The sequence below is a fragment of the Haliotis rubra genome, unplaced genomic scaffold (genome assembly GCF_003918875.1).
Source record: "Haliotis rubra isolate DU_JTF1 unplaced genomic scaffold, ASM391887v1 Scf14, whole genome shotgun sequence".
Classification (NCBI taxonomy): domain Eukaryota; kingdom Metazoa; phylum Mollusca; class Gastropoda; order Lepetellida; family Haliotidae; genus Haliotis; species Haliotis rubra.
In genome coordinates, this window is record NW_025765336.1 from 3773323 (window position 1) to 3791067 (window position 17745).

The 17745-nt window shown below is 42.2% G+C and overlaps 1 protein-coding gene across 1 annotated transcript in view; it reads left to right on the forward strand.

Moving 5' to 3' along the window:
* LOC124268801 (MAM and LDL-receptor class A domain-containing protein 1-like) overlaps window positions 1–8220 on the forward strand; it is a 31302-nt gene extending 23082 nt beyond the window's left edge. The window contains exons 26-35 of the mRNA XM_046703823.1: window positions 711–949; window positions 1244–1441; window positions 1760–1921; window positions 2645–2740; window positions 3590–3766; window positions 4539–4736; window positions 5058–5219; window positions 6839–6934; window positions 7253–7348; window positions 8099–8220. Coding sequence (XP_046559779.1) covers window positions 711–949; window positions 1244–1441; window positions 1760–1921; window positions 2645–2740; window positions 3590–3766; window positions 4539–4736; window positions 5058–5219; window positions 6839–6934; window positions 7253–7348; window positions 8099–8106 — 1432 coding nt within the window. The 3' untranslated portion in view covers window positions 8107–8220. The remainder of the gene's footprint in view (window positions 1–710; window positions 950–1243; window positions 1442–1759; window positions 1922–2644; window positions 2741–3589; window positions 3767–4538; window positions 4737–5057; window positions 5220–6838; window positions 6935–7252; window positions 7349–8098) is intronic.
* The last annotated feature ends 9525 nt before the right edge of the window (window positions 8221–17745 follow it).

Sequence of the window (17745 nt, forward strand, 5' to 3'; positions counted from 1 at the left end):
GCTTAGAGTGGGGGGTTGTTTTACATGGGTACTTCTTCAATCGTGCATCATTGATGTCACCTGTCATGACACTGCTTGGAAATGGCCAAAAGCAGCAAAAGAAATGCTCTCCCACAAATCCCCACAAACTCAACTAATGTATACATATAAATAATGATCGCCACTGGGCTTTGTTGTCTTGTGTCACCAGAAAGAAATGATTCAATCATGGATGCCTCTCACAGAGATCACCCATCGGATTTCTAGTCTACGTTTATTTTCAATGTTATATGTTAGGAATCAGTTTTAAAGAGATTTTGATTTACCTCAGTTGCCTTTGAAAACTGATGTACTGGACAAAAAATAGTTAGGGATATATGTAAATTTTGAAATTATGAATAATGATCTATTTATTCATTGACACACTGGTAAAATATCAATCATGTAAATACCAATATCCCTAACTTATTTTGTCCAGTATATTTTCTAATCTTAGACTATTAGATCCAATATCTTACATGAAAATATCATTCCCCACTGTACCTTGATCGTGAAAGACAAGAACGTCCAGTTTGGGATGAAAGAGCTGGAAAGGGGCGTGGCATCGCTCTCACGACTATTTCACTCGTGTGTGTTTCAGGCCTCACTTACATAGTCCAGACCATATATCTAAATCACCATACCAGCAGTTAAACTTGGATCTTTCACAGACATGCTTATCTTACTTTGAGCCAGTCACAAGATGCTGCTGAAATAGTTTGTCACTCACGAGTCTATCCTTCATCTTACACAGGAACAACATTGGGCCCCTCATCAAAACCAGCCGCTGACAAATGTACCTTTGAGGATATCATCATATGTGGATTCTCTCAAGACCTTTCAGACGATTTCGACTGGTCAAGGCATGAGGGGCCAACTAGTTCAACTGGCACTGGACCCGCGAGTGACCACACTTATGGGACAATGTTGGGTATGAACCCCCCATCCGTACTTTCAGGAATGCTGCAAATTCTAGGTTCCTCAATGTCTGTTTTTAGAGCCAAATCATCAGTGTAAAAGTAACAGCACCTTGAATTTCAATGGTGATATGTTTGTCTTACAAACTATATAGATGCCATAATTGGCATTGCCTCTGTAGTAGCTAATGGTAAATGTCAGTCCTGAAAACTCATAAACTGGCTTTAATTTACACATAACCAGCACCAGTTTCAATCTTGTCAACCTCAGTATCATAATTCCCATTTTTACCACTGTCTTGATTCAGGTCACTACATGTACATTGAGAGTTCTGAACCCAGACGACCCAATGATGTTGCTCGACTGAACTCCATCATATTAACTGGACCCATCTCACCAACATGCCTCACCTTCTGGTACCACATGTATGGGAGCTCCATTGGTGCTCTCAATGTGTATATCATGAGGAATGGTGCCAAGGGATCTCTAATTTTGCATTTGTCAGGTAAGACGTAGTAAAATCTCTAGATCTGGCATATTTTTCACCATCCCTCCAGAGGGTTTGACTAACCCAGAGGTCAAGTCGGTGCCAGTGATTGTGGTGGCCTTTGGAAGGATGAAATGTTTCATCGTTAGTGTGTTGTTGGTAAACTATACAGATCATCTAAAACACACGGTACTAAAGAGTTGTCCTCCAGTCACGAAACATCTGCTTCCTCAATCCCAGATTTGCAACATTTGCTATCCTTGGTCCCTCCTTATCATAAATGAGGGGGTACATCAGTGGCAATTAATGATGTCACCCATACTCACTCTTCAACAGGAAATCAAGGTAACTCTTGGAAAGCCGCAGAGGTCTCTCTCAACACTGTGTCAAGCAACACGATATACCAAATTGTCTTTGAGGGCACCGTTGGAGCTGGCTACTCGGGTGATATTGCGATCGATGATATCAGCGTGACAACAGGTGCTTGTTCGTCAGATGGTAAGTATCATGGCTAGTATCTTAGGGTCACCTTTATCCAAGGTCGGGGCCACATTCCACAAAGCGATCTTATAGCCAAGTCAATAGTAACGTCTAAAAAATGCGTTGCCTGGTGACTGTAACACAGCTTTGTCAAATGGAACCTTTTTAGGAAATTTGGAGAAATTATCCATCAAAAGTCCTTTGCCCTTGAAGTTGTTCCCTTGGAGAAAGTTGAGTTCCGCTATATTTTCACCAAGTAACGTGACCCTTGAAGATTCGAGTCAGGTTTGGTCTTCAGTAACCCATGCTTGTCGAAAGAGGCGGCATCGGGTGTTCCTTCTCGCTGTTTTGATTGACAGATGCCATCCTATCTCAGTTGCCTAGGTCGATGCTCATGCTTTTGATCACTGGATTGTCTGTTCCAGACTCGATTATTTATAAACCGCCGCCATATAGCTTGAATATTGATTAGTGCGGTGTTAATCAACCAAGCAGCCAAGTAATGTAGGCATTGTTATTTTCCAAGGACACTTCTCTATCCACAATGTAAATAAGTGTTTAGGACCATTTTCCACCATTTGCTAAATCGAATCTAAGATTTGCTTGAACTTTTGATCAATGCCTTCTCACTTTCAATGTAATGCTCTAACGTTTCACCAACTCTTACTCGTCTATGTTTCAAACCACGCTTTTTATGCAATGTTAGCATCACATTTACTCAATATTAATCTCATGTTTCAGTGACTCCCAATGCAGCTCGACCAACCGTTACCCAGAAACCAACAAGCACAGCCCCACAATCTACAACGGGAACCAAAGCAACTCCAAAACCTACGGGTTAGCATCACATATATCTGACGTTATTGCACAATTCAGTAGTTACCAAACGCCGTAGTTCGAATTTTGGAAAAAACCGATAACATCGGTATTTCATTTGATTTTGGCATTTGGGTAGCCAATTGCTAAAAATGTTGGCTTGTCTAGACGAAGACGTGTGGGGGATTGTTTTACATGGGTACTTCTTCCATCGTGCATCAGTGATGTCACCTGTCATGACAAGGCTTGGAAATGGCTAAACATTGCTGGCTGAAAGCAGCAAAAGATATGCCCTCGCAAAAACCCCACAAACTCATCTAATGTATACATTTAAATGAGCGTCACCATTGATGCTATGCTGTCTCGTGTCCCTTTGACAATCACCAGGAAGAAATGATTCCATCCTCTCCATTCCTCTCACAGAAATTAACCACCGGATTTCTTAATCAATCATTGAAAGCCTATGATTATTTCGACAAATATATGTGAGGAATTAGATCTAAGGAGATTTTAGATTTGCTTCAAATACCTCTGAAAACTGATATTTTTCTAATTTTAGACCGTTACATCCGAATCTATATCTGACATGAAAATATCATTCCCCACTGTATTTAGATCATGAAAGACAAGAAGCGTCCCGTTTTTTTGTGTGTAAGAGTTGAAAAAGGATGTGACATAGCTCTCAAGGTTATTTCACTCATGTGTGTTTAGGCCTCACAAACATAATCCAGAATAAGTTACCATCAGCAGGTAAACTTGGATCTCTCATAGATATGCTTAGCTTACTTTGAGCCAGCGATGCAAGACAACAGCCACAAGATGCTGCTGAAATAGTTTGTCACTCTCGAGTCTATTCTTCATCTTACGCAGGGACAACAGTGGCCCCCTCGTCAAAACCAGCTGCTGACAAATGTAACTTTGAGGATAATATCATATGTGGATTCTCTCAAGACCATTCAGACGATTTCGACTGGACAAAGCATGAAGGGCCAACCTCTTCCTTCGGCACTGGACCTTCCAGTGACCACACGTATGGTACAAGATTAGGTATGAACCCCCTCCGTTCTTCCAGATTCAATTCACAGCACCTTGAATTACAGTGGTCCTTAGTTTGTCTTATCAACCATTTATACACTAGTCAGATAGTGCCATAATTATTGTATTATTGGAAATTTATACAGCGCACATATCCACGCACTAGTGCATGCTCAAGGCGCTGGTAGTTTTTCCCTCGATCATTGGATGTCAATCTCAACGGCACATTTTACTCCCTGGGGAGCATACAACTCTTGCAGCCTCTAGGCGCACCGAGTTATTGCGGCTTTCCCATCCGTACGAGGTACCCATTCACAGCTTGGTGGACTGGGACACATAGTCACAGTATTTTGTCCAAGTTTACTGCACGTTGCTATACCCGCAACTAGGTGTTTGCACGTATTCATGTGGCCACCATCTGGTCATATACCAACGGATTCGTGGGTTCTTATAGGTGCACAGGGTTGTGTACTGTACACTAGGGGTTGTGACAACACTGAAAGAGTCTGCACACAAAGTTGACTCCAAGGTTTTTACACCCGGTCACAGGTGGGCTCGATCCCGGCAACTCATGCTCGCTGGATCACTAGCCTGGCGCTTTATCCAGCTCGCCAACCATGCCCCCCAATTGTGTGTTACATTAGTAGCTAATGGTTAATATGATAGCAAGGTAACCCTCGAAGCAGGGTGTATTCACGTATTATCATTGTGATCACCATCGTCATCAGTTTCAGTCTTGCCAGCCTTACTCTTATAACTCCACTTTACCGATTTCTTGATTCAGGTCACTACATGTACATTGAGAGCTCTGCACCAAGACGACCTGGTGATGTTGCTCGACTCAACTCCTTCATATTAACTGGACCCACTTCACCATCATGCCTCACCTTCTGGTACCACATGTATGGAATCTCCATTGGTAGTCTGAATGTGTATGTCATGAGGAATGGTGCCAGGGGTTCTCCTCTTTGGCATTTGTCAGGTAAGACGTAAAAATATCTGTAATTCTTGCATTCCCCTTACCATCCCTCCAGGTGTTTGACTAACCCAAGTCTGTGCCAGTGATTGTGACGACCTTTCGAAGGATGAAATGTTTCATCATGTGTGTATTGTTTGAAAACTATTCAGGTCAGCTAAGGCACATGGTACTTAAGAGTTGATATGCTGATACATTTCCCTAGTCACGACAGGATCTGTTTCCTCAATCCCAGATTTGCAACATTTGCTATCCACAGGCCCTCCCTATGATACCTTTGGGGCACATCACCAACTAATGATGTCCCCCAAACTCACTCTTCAACAGGAAATCAAGGTAACTCTTGGAAAGTGGCGAAGGTCTCTCTCAGCACTGTGTCAAGCAACACGTCATACCAAATTGTCTTTGAGGGCACCGTTGGAGCTGGCTACTCGGGTGATATTGCGATCGATGATTTCAGCGTGACAACAGGTGCTTGTTCTTCAGATGGTAAGTATCATGGCTGGTATCGTAAGGGCACCTTTATCAAAGATCAGGGCCACATACACAAAGCGAACTTAGCGCTAAGGACATCGTAATTTCTATAAGTTACGTTACCTGGCAACCGTCATAACTATAACACAGCTTTGTCTAAAGAGCCTTGTTCTACAATTTGAGAAATCATACATTACAACTCCTTTGCACTTGAAGTAGTCCGCATGGAGAGAAACGAAAACGTCACTTCAACCAAACATCATAAAATATACCATCCCAAAAATGAAACGCATAGGCCAGAAATCTGTCGCGAAAATGTGGTATATTCAAACATGTATAACTCGTCCACACATAGACTTTAGTGCATGAAATCTTACATCAGTTTAGAAGAAGGAAATGTCTATATAACCAAGTGGATTATTTTAGATAACGGAGACGTTGAGCGCGATGGTGACGACGTAGCACGGTCCCGACGTCGGGTCTCCTGGTTCTCAGTCCAATCTCTCTCAACCTGTACCGTACAGTTTGACCGGATATCCTCCGAAGTCCGGGCACCCTGGCTGCTGTGCTTTCACCCATGGCAGTAGGAACACGCAAATGTAGTACCCGGATGTACCGATCTTGGGCTGAAGTGGTGAATAGAGGTCTGCCTGTACGGGACGGTCATTTGTTATACCTGTTTGGTTGTAACGAGCTGCAAGCCGTGATATCGTGCTCAGATTAACATTCAGACGCTTGGCAACAGAAGATTGTTAATCTCCAGCGTGCATTCTTTCAATGACGATGTTCCGTGTCGCAGCGTCAAGACGTGGCGTAGTGATTTGACCTTGAAACTCCTTCAAAACGAATGCCGATTTCGAAAGTAATCTAGATTTTGATAGCCAGACAGTGCATGCTCTTTGCTGCACAATTTCAACTGGGAGGTGATTTCTGTTGCGTTGTGGCGATGCCTTTTTAATTCTTGTAAGCAATCACATCAAAACCAACCTTTTCAGGTAAAGTCGATTCTCTACTTGTGCAATTGTGTAAAATCATGTTATCAACACTGTTTGACACAGAAGGTAATTAATCGATTTTAAAAATACAAAAAGCCCATGCGTTTCTTTTTGGGGATAGTATATATATAGTACTCATTGCCGTCTATGATAGTGTATTAGTTTGAGCTTGCACTTTTGATCGTCATACAGAACACCTAGCTTCCCTCCACAGGAACGTTGCATGGTTTTGTTTAGGGGATTCCACGCCAATCATGGCTGTAATATTGGTGAAAGTGGAGTAGAACCATGCTCACTCACTCACTGACTCTCGTAACACATGACATCCTGACTTGACGACGTCCCTGTGGGCAATACAGTCCCAAGCCAAAGGGAATTCAGATATATTCCAAGTAATGTCGGCATTGTTACGTTTCAAGGAGACTTCTCTATTCCATAATGTGAATAAGTCTTCAGGACCATCTTTCACTGTTAGTTAGATCAAATCCGAGATTTTCCTTAAATTTGATAAATGCTTTCTCACTTTCGGGGTAATGCTCTTACGTTTCACCGACTCTTACTCGTCTATGTTCTGTGTTTCAAGCCACGATGTTGTAGCAATGTTAGCATCACTTACTCAATATTAATCTCATGTTTCAGTTATTCCCAAAGCAGCTCGACCAACCGTTACCCAGAAACCAACAACCACAGCCCCGCAATCCACAACGGGAACCAAACCAACTCCAAAACCTACGGGTTAGCATCACCTACATCTGACTGTTTTCCAAGTTCCAAACCAAAGGGGGTTCATGTATTCTTTTCACCATGTAATGTATTCAGTGTTAAATTACAAGGAGACTTCATTATTCCGTTATGCAATAAGTCTTTAGGACCATTTTTCAGTATTTGTTAAATCAAATCTAAGATTTGCCTGAACTTTTGATCAATGCTTTCTCACTTTCGTTGGAAAGCTCTTACATTTCACCGACAGTTACTCGTCTATGCTCTATGTTTCAAGCCACGATGTTGAAGCAATGTTAGCATCACTTTCTCAATATTAATCTCATGTTTCAGTTATTCCCAAAGCAACTCGACCAACCGTGACCCAGAGACCAACAACCACAGCCCCGCAATCCACAACGGGAACCAAACCAACTCCCAAACCTACGGGTTAGCATCCCCTGAAGACTTGGAACAATTCATTACTGACCAAATGATGAAATTCGTATTTTGCTAAAACCGATAACATCCATATTTTATTTTATTTTACCGCATGGTTATCTTATTGATTAATATGTTGTCTAGTCTGACCAGAGTGTTATTGTTTCACATCTTCTTCAATTGCAAATCATCAATGTCCACGTCACGTCTCGGAAATGGTTAAAAGCAGTAAAGGATATATTTTCCAGCTCACTCGCTCATTAAATGTATATATTTACATCAGGAGTGAGAGGGTGACTTTAGTTTTACGCCGCACTCAGCAATATTCCAGCTATATGGCGGCGGTGTGTAAATAATCGAGTCTGGACCAGACAATCCAGTGATCAACAGCATGAGCATCGACCTGCGCAATTGGGAACCGATGACATGTGTCAACCAAGTCAGCGAGCCTGACCAATCGATCCCGTTAGTCGCCTCTTACGACATGCATGGGTTGCTGAAGGTCTTCTCGAAGAAGAAGAAGAAGAAGAAGCGCTGGGTACATTTGGACATTATTGGTAGATCATTAAGGGGTTGACGACGATGATGACGATGATGATGATGATGACGACGACGACGATGATGATGATGATGATGACGATGATGATGACGACGACGACGATGATGATGATGATGATGACGATGATGATGATGATGATGATGATGATGATGATGATGATGATGATGATGATGATGTTGATGATCTGCCATTTGTTACAGACGGCTAAAGAAGGCATGACATGCAACGACTGTCCTCGAGATATCACTTCCGACGACCTGATTGTGGCTCGATGACCACATGGTATATAAATGCAGTATAAAAATAAACTTCATTAAACAGCTGTTTTCTGTCTTTGCCATATTGAAAACCTCTTTTACCAGTACATTCCAAAACTGAAGCAATGAATTTACCAGAAATAAATCCGAAACCAACAAGAACAAACAACAAAAACAATAAAGTAAGTTTAAAAATCAATAAAAATCACTTTTACAATAGTTAAGCTTCCAATATTGGCCAAAACAGGTCTGATAAGCCTTACCAATAACGGAGAAACATCCCCTAAGACCCAACACCACTCGATGTAGTTCTTGTGTGGTCCCTGCCTGGCGCTCGGCATTAATGGGTACAACAAGGACTGGTCGGCTCGGAGTCAGTATAATGTGTCTGAGTGGGGTATTCATGCTTCACTGCGGCATGGTACATCAATGGGCTAGCACTATAAAACCAGCTTCAGTCTGGGCTAGTACAAGCAGCCGCACATACACATACACACGCATGCACGTCGTCATATGAGCGACATATTCTCAAGCACGACGTAAAACCCAATTTCACCTCACCTCACCTCTTGTGTGACAAGACCACCTCCACGGTGTAGTGGTTAGAGCGTCCGCCCGGAGGGCGGAAGGTCGCGGGTTCGATCCCCGACCGCGTCATACCAAAAGACGTTAAAATATGGTACTTGTTGGTCCCTGCCTGGCGCTCGGCATTAATGGGTACAAGGACTGATTGGCTCGGAGTCAGTATAATGTGTCTGAGTGGGTATTCATGCTTCACTGCGGCATGGTATCTCAGTGGGCTAGCACTATAAACCCAGCTTAAGTCTGGGTTAGTACAAGCAGCCGCACATATTCATGCCTGCACGTCCTCATATGAGCGAAATATTCTCAAGCACGACGTTAAACCCAATTTCACCTCACCTCACCTCACCTTTTGTGTGACAAGGGGGCGGTGGGTTAGCCTAGCGGTTAAAGCGTTCGCTCGTCACGCCGAAGACCCGGGTTCGATTCCCCGCATGGGTGTAATGTGTGAAACCCATTCCTGGTGACCCCGCCGTGATATTGCTGGAATATTGCTCGGTGAGTTGTCTGGATGCGCGTAGTTGTACACTGACGGCAAGTATCTCTCTCTCTCTCTCTCTCTCTCTCTCTCTCTCTCTCTCTCTCTCTCTCTCTCTCTCTCTCTCTCTCTCTCTCTCTCTCTCTCTCTCTCTCTCTCTCTCTCTCTCTCTCACACACACACACACACACACACACACGCGCACACATAGAATATTTTACGTCCGCTTGGGTGACTTTTGACTTTTTGAGGGCAAGGGAGGCAACTCGTGTTGCCTTGAGTTACCACGAAACGCTATTGGAAGGTTGTTGTAAGTTCCATAATGCCGGTACATGCACAAGCTCTGCCTACACACCAGTTTGTTTGTGTTGTTGACAAAGAGTTATCCCAGCCGTATTATAAAATGAAAAATGAATCATTAATTTTTTAACGAAATTTTCTTTTATTGATGTCATTTATTTCATGATGCAGAGAATCCGTGTAAAATATCATACATTTTTACTCGTTGATTAATCCTTTGACGCAGTAAATTTGTATTTGTTATTGTGAGACGTCACTCTTGTCCCCCGTAAGCTACAACACGACCGCCATCATCAACGAACTATAAGCTTTAGTTGTTTTACACAGATCTGCACTAGACGTATAGACTTTGGGATCCGTGAAGATCCGGGTTAGAATTGGTCTTCAGCAACCCATGTTTGTCGTACGAGGCGACTAACGGGATCGGGTGGTCAGGCTCGCTCTGTGGATAAAAATTGCGTAGGTCGATGTTCACGGTGTTGATCACAGGATTGTCTAGTCCAGACTCGATTATTTACAGACCACCGCCATATAGCTGGAATATTGCTGAGTACGGCGTTAAACAACAGACAAACATCCTTTGGAAAGTTCTGTGGATTCCAAGGCCAAGCCGGCAACGATAAAAATGGCGAAGTCAGGCATATAGCGATCTGAGCATATCTCAGGGTTTCGACCTTTCCCGAGAGATTATTTCAAAACCTATAAACACAGCGTTGATAAGGAAATATCAAAAGCTGTAGAATGAAAAGAAATACTGTCCGTCACATATATTTATAAACACGCCAGTTATAACGTTTAACATTCAGCAGAAAACTCATTTCTGTTGAGGAGCACAGGAATAAGGTTACCACAGCAACTGTGATTTTGTTTGTGTGCATGTTGCATAAAGCCGCATTGGCAATTTACAATCAGTATGACGTCATGTCTGGACCATAGAATCCAGTGGTTAATATCATGAGCTTGTACTCGTGAAGATCCGGGTCAGAATTGATCTTCAGCAACCCATGCTTGTCGTAAGACTAACGGGGTCGGGTTGTCAGGCTCGCTGACTTGGTTGACACATGTCATCGTATACCCCAATTGCGTAGATCGATGTTCATGCTGTTGATCATTGGATTGTCTGGTCCAGACTCGGTTATTTACAGACCGCCGCCATATAGCTGAAATATTGCTGAGTGCGGTGGTAAACAACACACATCATCAGCATCGATCTGAGGGAGAAGGGAGAAACTTGTTTCACCTATGTTGTTTTCTTCAAACAGTCCGCGGTGGCAAAAATTTGATATAATCTACTTCTAGTGGCTGTGAAGTCCATTAGTGACTGACGTAAGCATTGCGTCAGTAGCAGTTACGCCGCAGAGACAGTTACGTCTGTGAAAGCGTAATGCGCCCAACACGTCCATCGCGTCTGGTGTTCAGTTTTTGCGGCTGACAAGTAAATGTCATTGAGGGCGGTAGGGTAGCCTAGTGGTTAAAGCGTTCGCTCGTCACGCCGAAGACCTGGGTTCGATTCCCCATATAGGTGAAATGTTCAAAGGCCATTTCTGGTATCCCTTGCCGTGATTTTGCTGGAATATTTCCAAAAGCAGCGTAAAACTCACTCTTATGTGCTTATCGTGAGTAATCACATTACCTTTGGCACGGCACAAACGTACGAATGTGGGTTCGAATCCTGGTTCGTCGCGAATACGTTTCTAGTTTTGTCAAAACCGCACCGGTGTTTATGGGTGTCACCAAAGGAGGAAACGTCTGTGGCCTTACTTCGGAGTTTTCTCCCACATTCAACTTAAACGCCGTGTTTAAATGGAAGATTGCTCAAAGCGGCGTTCACCTCACTCACTCACTCACTCACTCACTCATCTACCTGGCCATGATGAGATTATTCATAGGGTTATGACGATATTGCCCTTAATGTTTCAATGGGTGTGTATCTATGATCAGTATCGTATTGATATGATCAGCAATTTCTTGGGTAGATTTCCTATATAGTTAGACAGGGTTTTGTGAATGATATCTGAGGGCAGATGGTGCCAGTCTGGAAGAGGGGAACGACTCAGCGACCTTTCAAATGAATCTCTTTCTGTTCAAGGTCGGACAGAGCGTATGCTGCCTCTTGCGAACATCCATTGCTTGGAGAACAAGTGGGTCTTTGTGCTGGAATTGGATAAAGCTTCGCGTCCGAGAATGCGGTCGTTTTGGTGGCGCGGGGAGAGTCTGTGGGAGTAGGTTGGGTAGACTAACGCTTAGTCCCTGAATATATAAAATTTTGACAGTAACAAATAAACCCATTTAAATTGAAAAGGAGCCCCAGTGAGTTGGGAGATTCCTGAACCTGGGGAAATCTAGACTTTAGCACTGAAGGGAGGGCGAAGCAGTAGGGAAAATAATGTGGTTCAGGGACAGTGAGACAGACTATTGGCTGGGTAGAAAGTCTGGGGACCTACTTTTCTACCTATTCTCCGTGATTGAGATCTTATTTCCTGAGGTACTGACTCCATACTTAACGATAGGCATTGAGGGCATACACCGAGGACGAATGTGCTCGAAGTCGGTATAGTGTGACTGAGCGGGATATCCTAGACTAACAACTAGTCTCTGAAATGAACATATTTTACAGAAGAGAGAGTGAGTGAGTGAGTTAATATTTAACGTCACATCGGCAATATCTCAGCCATACCGTGACGAAAACAATTTATACAATAAAAAGTGAAAATATTTTAAAGATTAAAACCTGTCGACGATGGACAGTAAAAATACTAGATAATCACAGATATAATATAAAACTAGCGAACAAAGCTAAAACATTCCAATTAAAGAAGACAATACAATATAAAACACGGGCTATAGATCGCCAACAACTGAAGGTAGATCACCATACTAGGAACCATGGGGACTTACATTACTTTCGCTACCTGCATGGAGCCAAGCTGGATTTACACCATCCCTTCAGCCGCTGGCGATTGTAGGATAATTTAGCCGAAATCTAAAAGAACAAAAATACTACGTTTAAACACTTGGTACGTGAAAAGTTTACTTTGAAAGTTTTGGGGACTTACGTACCCTCTCGGGAGGACAATAATATTACGCTGCTTCAACCCCTTTGAGGATACAGCCACTAACAATCTAAGATGATAATCTGAACTACCAATTATAAAACTTTATCTATTTACAAAACATATATCAAAATTCATTTAACAAATCTATCTCTTTTAAAAAATCAATGATTTAATGATAATTAACTAAATATTTATCCCTTATGTTGGAGAATTCAACACAGTCAAGCAGGACATGCTTGACCGTGGTTCTCTCATCACAAGGGATACAAAACGGAGGATCCTCACCTTTCAATAGGTATGCATGAGTATATCTTGTGTGGCCAATACGACATCGCCGCATGATGACCTCTTCAAATCTGGACTGACAACCCAAGTAAGTGTAACCGATATAGGGTTTTATTTCATGTAATTTATTGATACCTACTTGGGTGCCCCACTTCTTCTGCATCAGATCACGGATGTAGGTTCTAATGCTAGCTTTGTAATCAGAGTATGGAATGAGAAGTGGTGTCACAGATTTATTGAGTGCTGCCTTGGCAGCAAGATCAGCCATTGTATTCCCAGAAATGCCAACGTGGCTGGGTAAGCAACAAAAGACGATGTCGCATTGGCCAGTTGCAAGCTCATTATACAATTCAACAATTTCTAATAAAAGTCGATGTTTACAAGAAATATTTTTAATAGCCTGAAGACACGAAAGAGAATCGGAAAAGATTATGTATTGTTTATATTTACGGTGTTTATTAATATATTTACGAGCTGTTAATATGGCGTTAGCTTCTGCTGTGAAAATAGAGCCGTTGTTTGGTATTCGAGAAGAGATTGTTCGGGATCCAATGACAGTGGCACACGCCACCGCGCTACCATCCTTGGACACATCTGTAAATAAGGATTTGTATGTTTTATATTTATTTTTTTATTGATTATATTCTTGTTCATATTGCAATTCATCAGTCTCAGATTTCTTAAACTTTGTCAGAGTTAGGTCAACTTCAGGCCTTACCAGTTGCCAAGGAGGAGAAGAGAGAAGACGGGGAGGAGATATATTTTACAGAAAGAAAAGTTCATAGAAGCCCTGAGACTTTCTTCATTTTCAGTAGCCATTTTTAGACTTGCGCCATCTTGGACATATTTGCTTCAGGGTCTGTATGACGGACCATGGGATATCCATGTTAAAGTGGTATAACAGTGGGATAGAACTATGAACGTCTCTCTCTCTCTCTCTCTCTCTCTCTCTCTCTCTCTCTCTCTCTCTCTCTCTCTCTCTCTCTCCTCCTCTCTGTCTCTCCTGTCTCTTTCTCTCTCTCTATCTCCTCTCTCTCTCTCTCTCTCTCTCTCTCTCTCTCTCTCTCTCTCTCTCTCTCGTTTGAATTGAAAACGCATCTCAGGGAGGGTTTGGCTGTAGAAAAAATAATGCGTGAGACTAATACAACACATTTGAACGCTTCTTGAAATTCTTTTTCACTTCATCTGTCCAGAAGGTATCACACCAAGACCGGCGCACGCGCAACGAGTACATTGCGGTGGTTGATAGCATGACCATCTCCCACGACTTCACGTCACACGTCATGTTCGCTTAATACTATCATATCTGCCATATTACCATTCAAAATAAATTGATTCACAGTTTAAATAAACAAAATTTAACTTCCTTCACTGCGGTTTCCTGGACATGTTTTGGTAACAACCGACCGAATTCCAGCTCGTTGTTGTCGACATGCCCGGCCCAGCTTCAGCACGTACGCTCGTGGTTTCGCTAACCGGTGTTTACTGTTACACGCCGAATACCCAGTGAACAGGTGTACGACCTTTTCTTCAACCTTGTTTTTCACTCAACAGGTGTGTTGTGTAACGTACAAGAATGTTCGTTACATGTGAAACTTGCAGTAACAGAAATTATAAAAAATGGACGAATTCGTTACAAATTGAGGTCAGTTTGAAAACAACAACATGTTGGTCAATACTAAGCGATTACTGTAAATATCAACATGTTGATTTCCTGGTCAAAACATTAAAATCGACTGACACCATCCATAATTGCATTCACTCAGCGTCCTGTTCAAACAGATCAATAACAACCGGGCCTGTTATTAGTTTCGTGCAAAACAAACTCGACAGCTGCACACGACTTGCACGGGATTTTGTTTATTTGGCTATATAACTTGCACGTGCAGAACGTGCTTTTTCTTTATCCGGCATGGCCTTGTCACAAGACACAGGTGTCATTTCAAATAACCTGGCATGATGGGTTTGTCTGGAATTTGTCTATTGATATATTGTTTTTGACTGACGAAGTGATTCAAATACATATAAAACAAGAATGTGAAAAAATGTTCACGTGATCATAGTTAAATGACTCATTCTCCTGTTTGAGTATCGGATAAACAGGTTGTTTTTCATTTAGAGTCGTGCTGTACCTTTCAAGGTGAAATCGATGTTAATTATTGCTGAAATATGAGCCTTTAGCAAACATTTTTTTCAGTTTGTTGTAATGGTGAAACTATGCATGGCGTATACATGATAAGGCGGATGCCGGGTAGCATAGTGGTTAAAGTGCTCGCTCGTCTCGCCGCTCACCCGGGTTCGAGTCTCCTCATTGAAACAATGTGTTCGGCCCATTTCTGTGGTCCAACCAGATTTGGGACGAGACATTTAGGCAAGATATACATTCCCAAGGGCACAAATTGTGGCCCTCTTCTTGTTGCCCTGTTTCTTTAATCCTGTGATTTAGGATGGTTGTTTTCGGGCTAGCGAAGTTAAAAATGTATAAATATAATTTGAACTTGACGTTAAACTTGGGATTCAGGTGTATTGATGATGCGATAATGTTCAATGGCCATCAAATATTTCTGATTTTACCTACCTGAGCTAGAAATAAAACTGTCAGGTGAGACCGCCTCATTTAGAGATATATGTATGAACAGTAACGAAAGACTTTTTGGGGATGACTTCAACTCTCCAATGGTCAGTTGGACAGGACAGCTGACAGGACAGCTCACCTTTAATCACAAGTATTTGATAGTGATCCCTAAACAAAGTTCGACCCATGAACGTCCGGGTTAGAATGAACATTAGTAACCCATGCTTGTCGTAAGAGGCGACTAACGGGATCGGGTGGTCAGGCTCGCTGACTTGGTTGACACATGTCATCGGTTCCCAATTGCGCAGATCGATGCTCATGCTGTTGATCACTGGATTGTCTGGTCCAGACTCGATTATTTACAGACCGCCGCTATATAGCTGGAATATTGCTGAGTGCGGCGTAAAACTAAACTCACTCACTAAACATAGTTCCATGATTTAATCTTAATTGTAAAATCGAACAAAGAAAAGATAATATAGAAAAACAGTATTGATCCGAAATAGTACACACACACACACACACACACACACACACACACTCACGCGCACGCACGCACAGACGCACACTGCAGTTTAAGCATTTTAATCTTGTACGCGACATTAAACCTGTTTCACCTCATCGCATAATAACGTGAGTACCATTTCATTTGTCCTCAGTTCACGGTTTTACCATAAAAGCGATCGACCTTGGAGAAAAACCAGACAAGCTTTATAACGAGACCTCATACAAGTTCAGCAAGCTGTTAAGGCGCCCGGCATTTTATTATCATCAATATCAATACAAGTCGTGGTCTCTTTCGGAATAAAATTGTCCATTATATGTTCAGGACAGGTGTTCCCACAGGGACACGGCGTGCCATACTAACCGAATTAAATGTGCAACGACAATATAAAGAAAATGTCTCTCGCTACACAGCCCCGTTTCTTACATAAACCACGTGAGTGGTTTAGTGGGTCACAGGTAATGTACAACCCTGCTGTGCCTCTGTACGGCGTGGAAAGCATGGAGGGGCGAGACATACAGTGACTTTAGGATCTGGAGGCGCATTTTTTCGACGTATGTCATTCCCATTAACTGTCTGGAGCTACCAGACAGAGAAATATGCTATGGTGTCCTAGTCCACGAATATATGCTAGGAAGGGAATAAATGCCTTTTAAATACTACATCAATTTACAGTGTAAAAAATGGATTATCATTAAAACATCTTACAATTATTAAGTGTGTGTGCGTGCGTACGTGCGTAAGTAAAGGTAAAGTTCAACAGCGTACAGAAGTACATAAATTGATGTACACATCAGGTGCTACGGTATTATTAACAAAAAAACAAAATAAATATTTTGCAAATGTTTTTGTTGTGGCTTACAAGTCACAGGGAGAGGTGGGGTAGCCTAGTGGTTAAGGCGTTCCCTCGCCACGCCGAAGACCCGTGTTCGATTCCCCACATGGACGTCCCCCGTCGTGATATTGCTGGAATGTTGCTAAAAGGCGACGTAAAACTAGATTCACTCACTACAAGTCACAAATATTGTGTAGCTTACGTGTTGCAAGATATAAAATCAGACCATTAATCTTTTTGTGCATTTACAACGTACTTTACACAGACATGCATTTAACCAGTTTGGGAGCATTCGACACTCGTACAAATCCAGACCGCCTGTGCTTCAGGGAGATGCCAATATACGCTTTGACAAATTTTACAATCCAAGAAATGCAGTTCCTCTTCAAACGTGTCTTCAAAATATCAAAAATAATCCATATTGAGTCCAAAATAGTGTTCAGTTTCAGGGCTGGGTCAGTCTTGAGTTGACAAATCATTCTAGATTTGAGTCGGATTATTTTTTGTATATTCATCTCTGGGAGACACTCAGTGATTGCCGCACGTGTACACACACGAGTTCCATAGGAAAGCAAAGTACACGGTTCTTTTCGAAACAAAGTTCCGTAATACCGTCAATCTGCAATCACAGAAAGTCGGCACATTCCAGTTTCAGAAATTAAATCAGAAAATACTGTATACATATATTAATATATAAAATATACGTAAATATTGCCAGCGTCCTTTGTATAAGTAACAACGTTTACGCAGTTAAGAAATATTTGATGTCAGTATTCTAAGAAAACGTGACTAAATGTCTGATGCTTTCCGTTTCAAGTCGGCGAGGGCTGTTATAGATCGTTAGTTCTCCGGTAAAAGATTAACCTTCCTGTACCCGCCTATCTTTAGCATACATTTCACGACCGGACTTTGCCCTGGAAGGATCGCGGCAAGATATATACATACCTCGTTATAACGCAAGTGATTATGCTGGC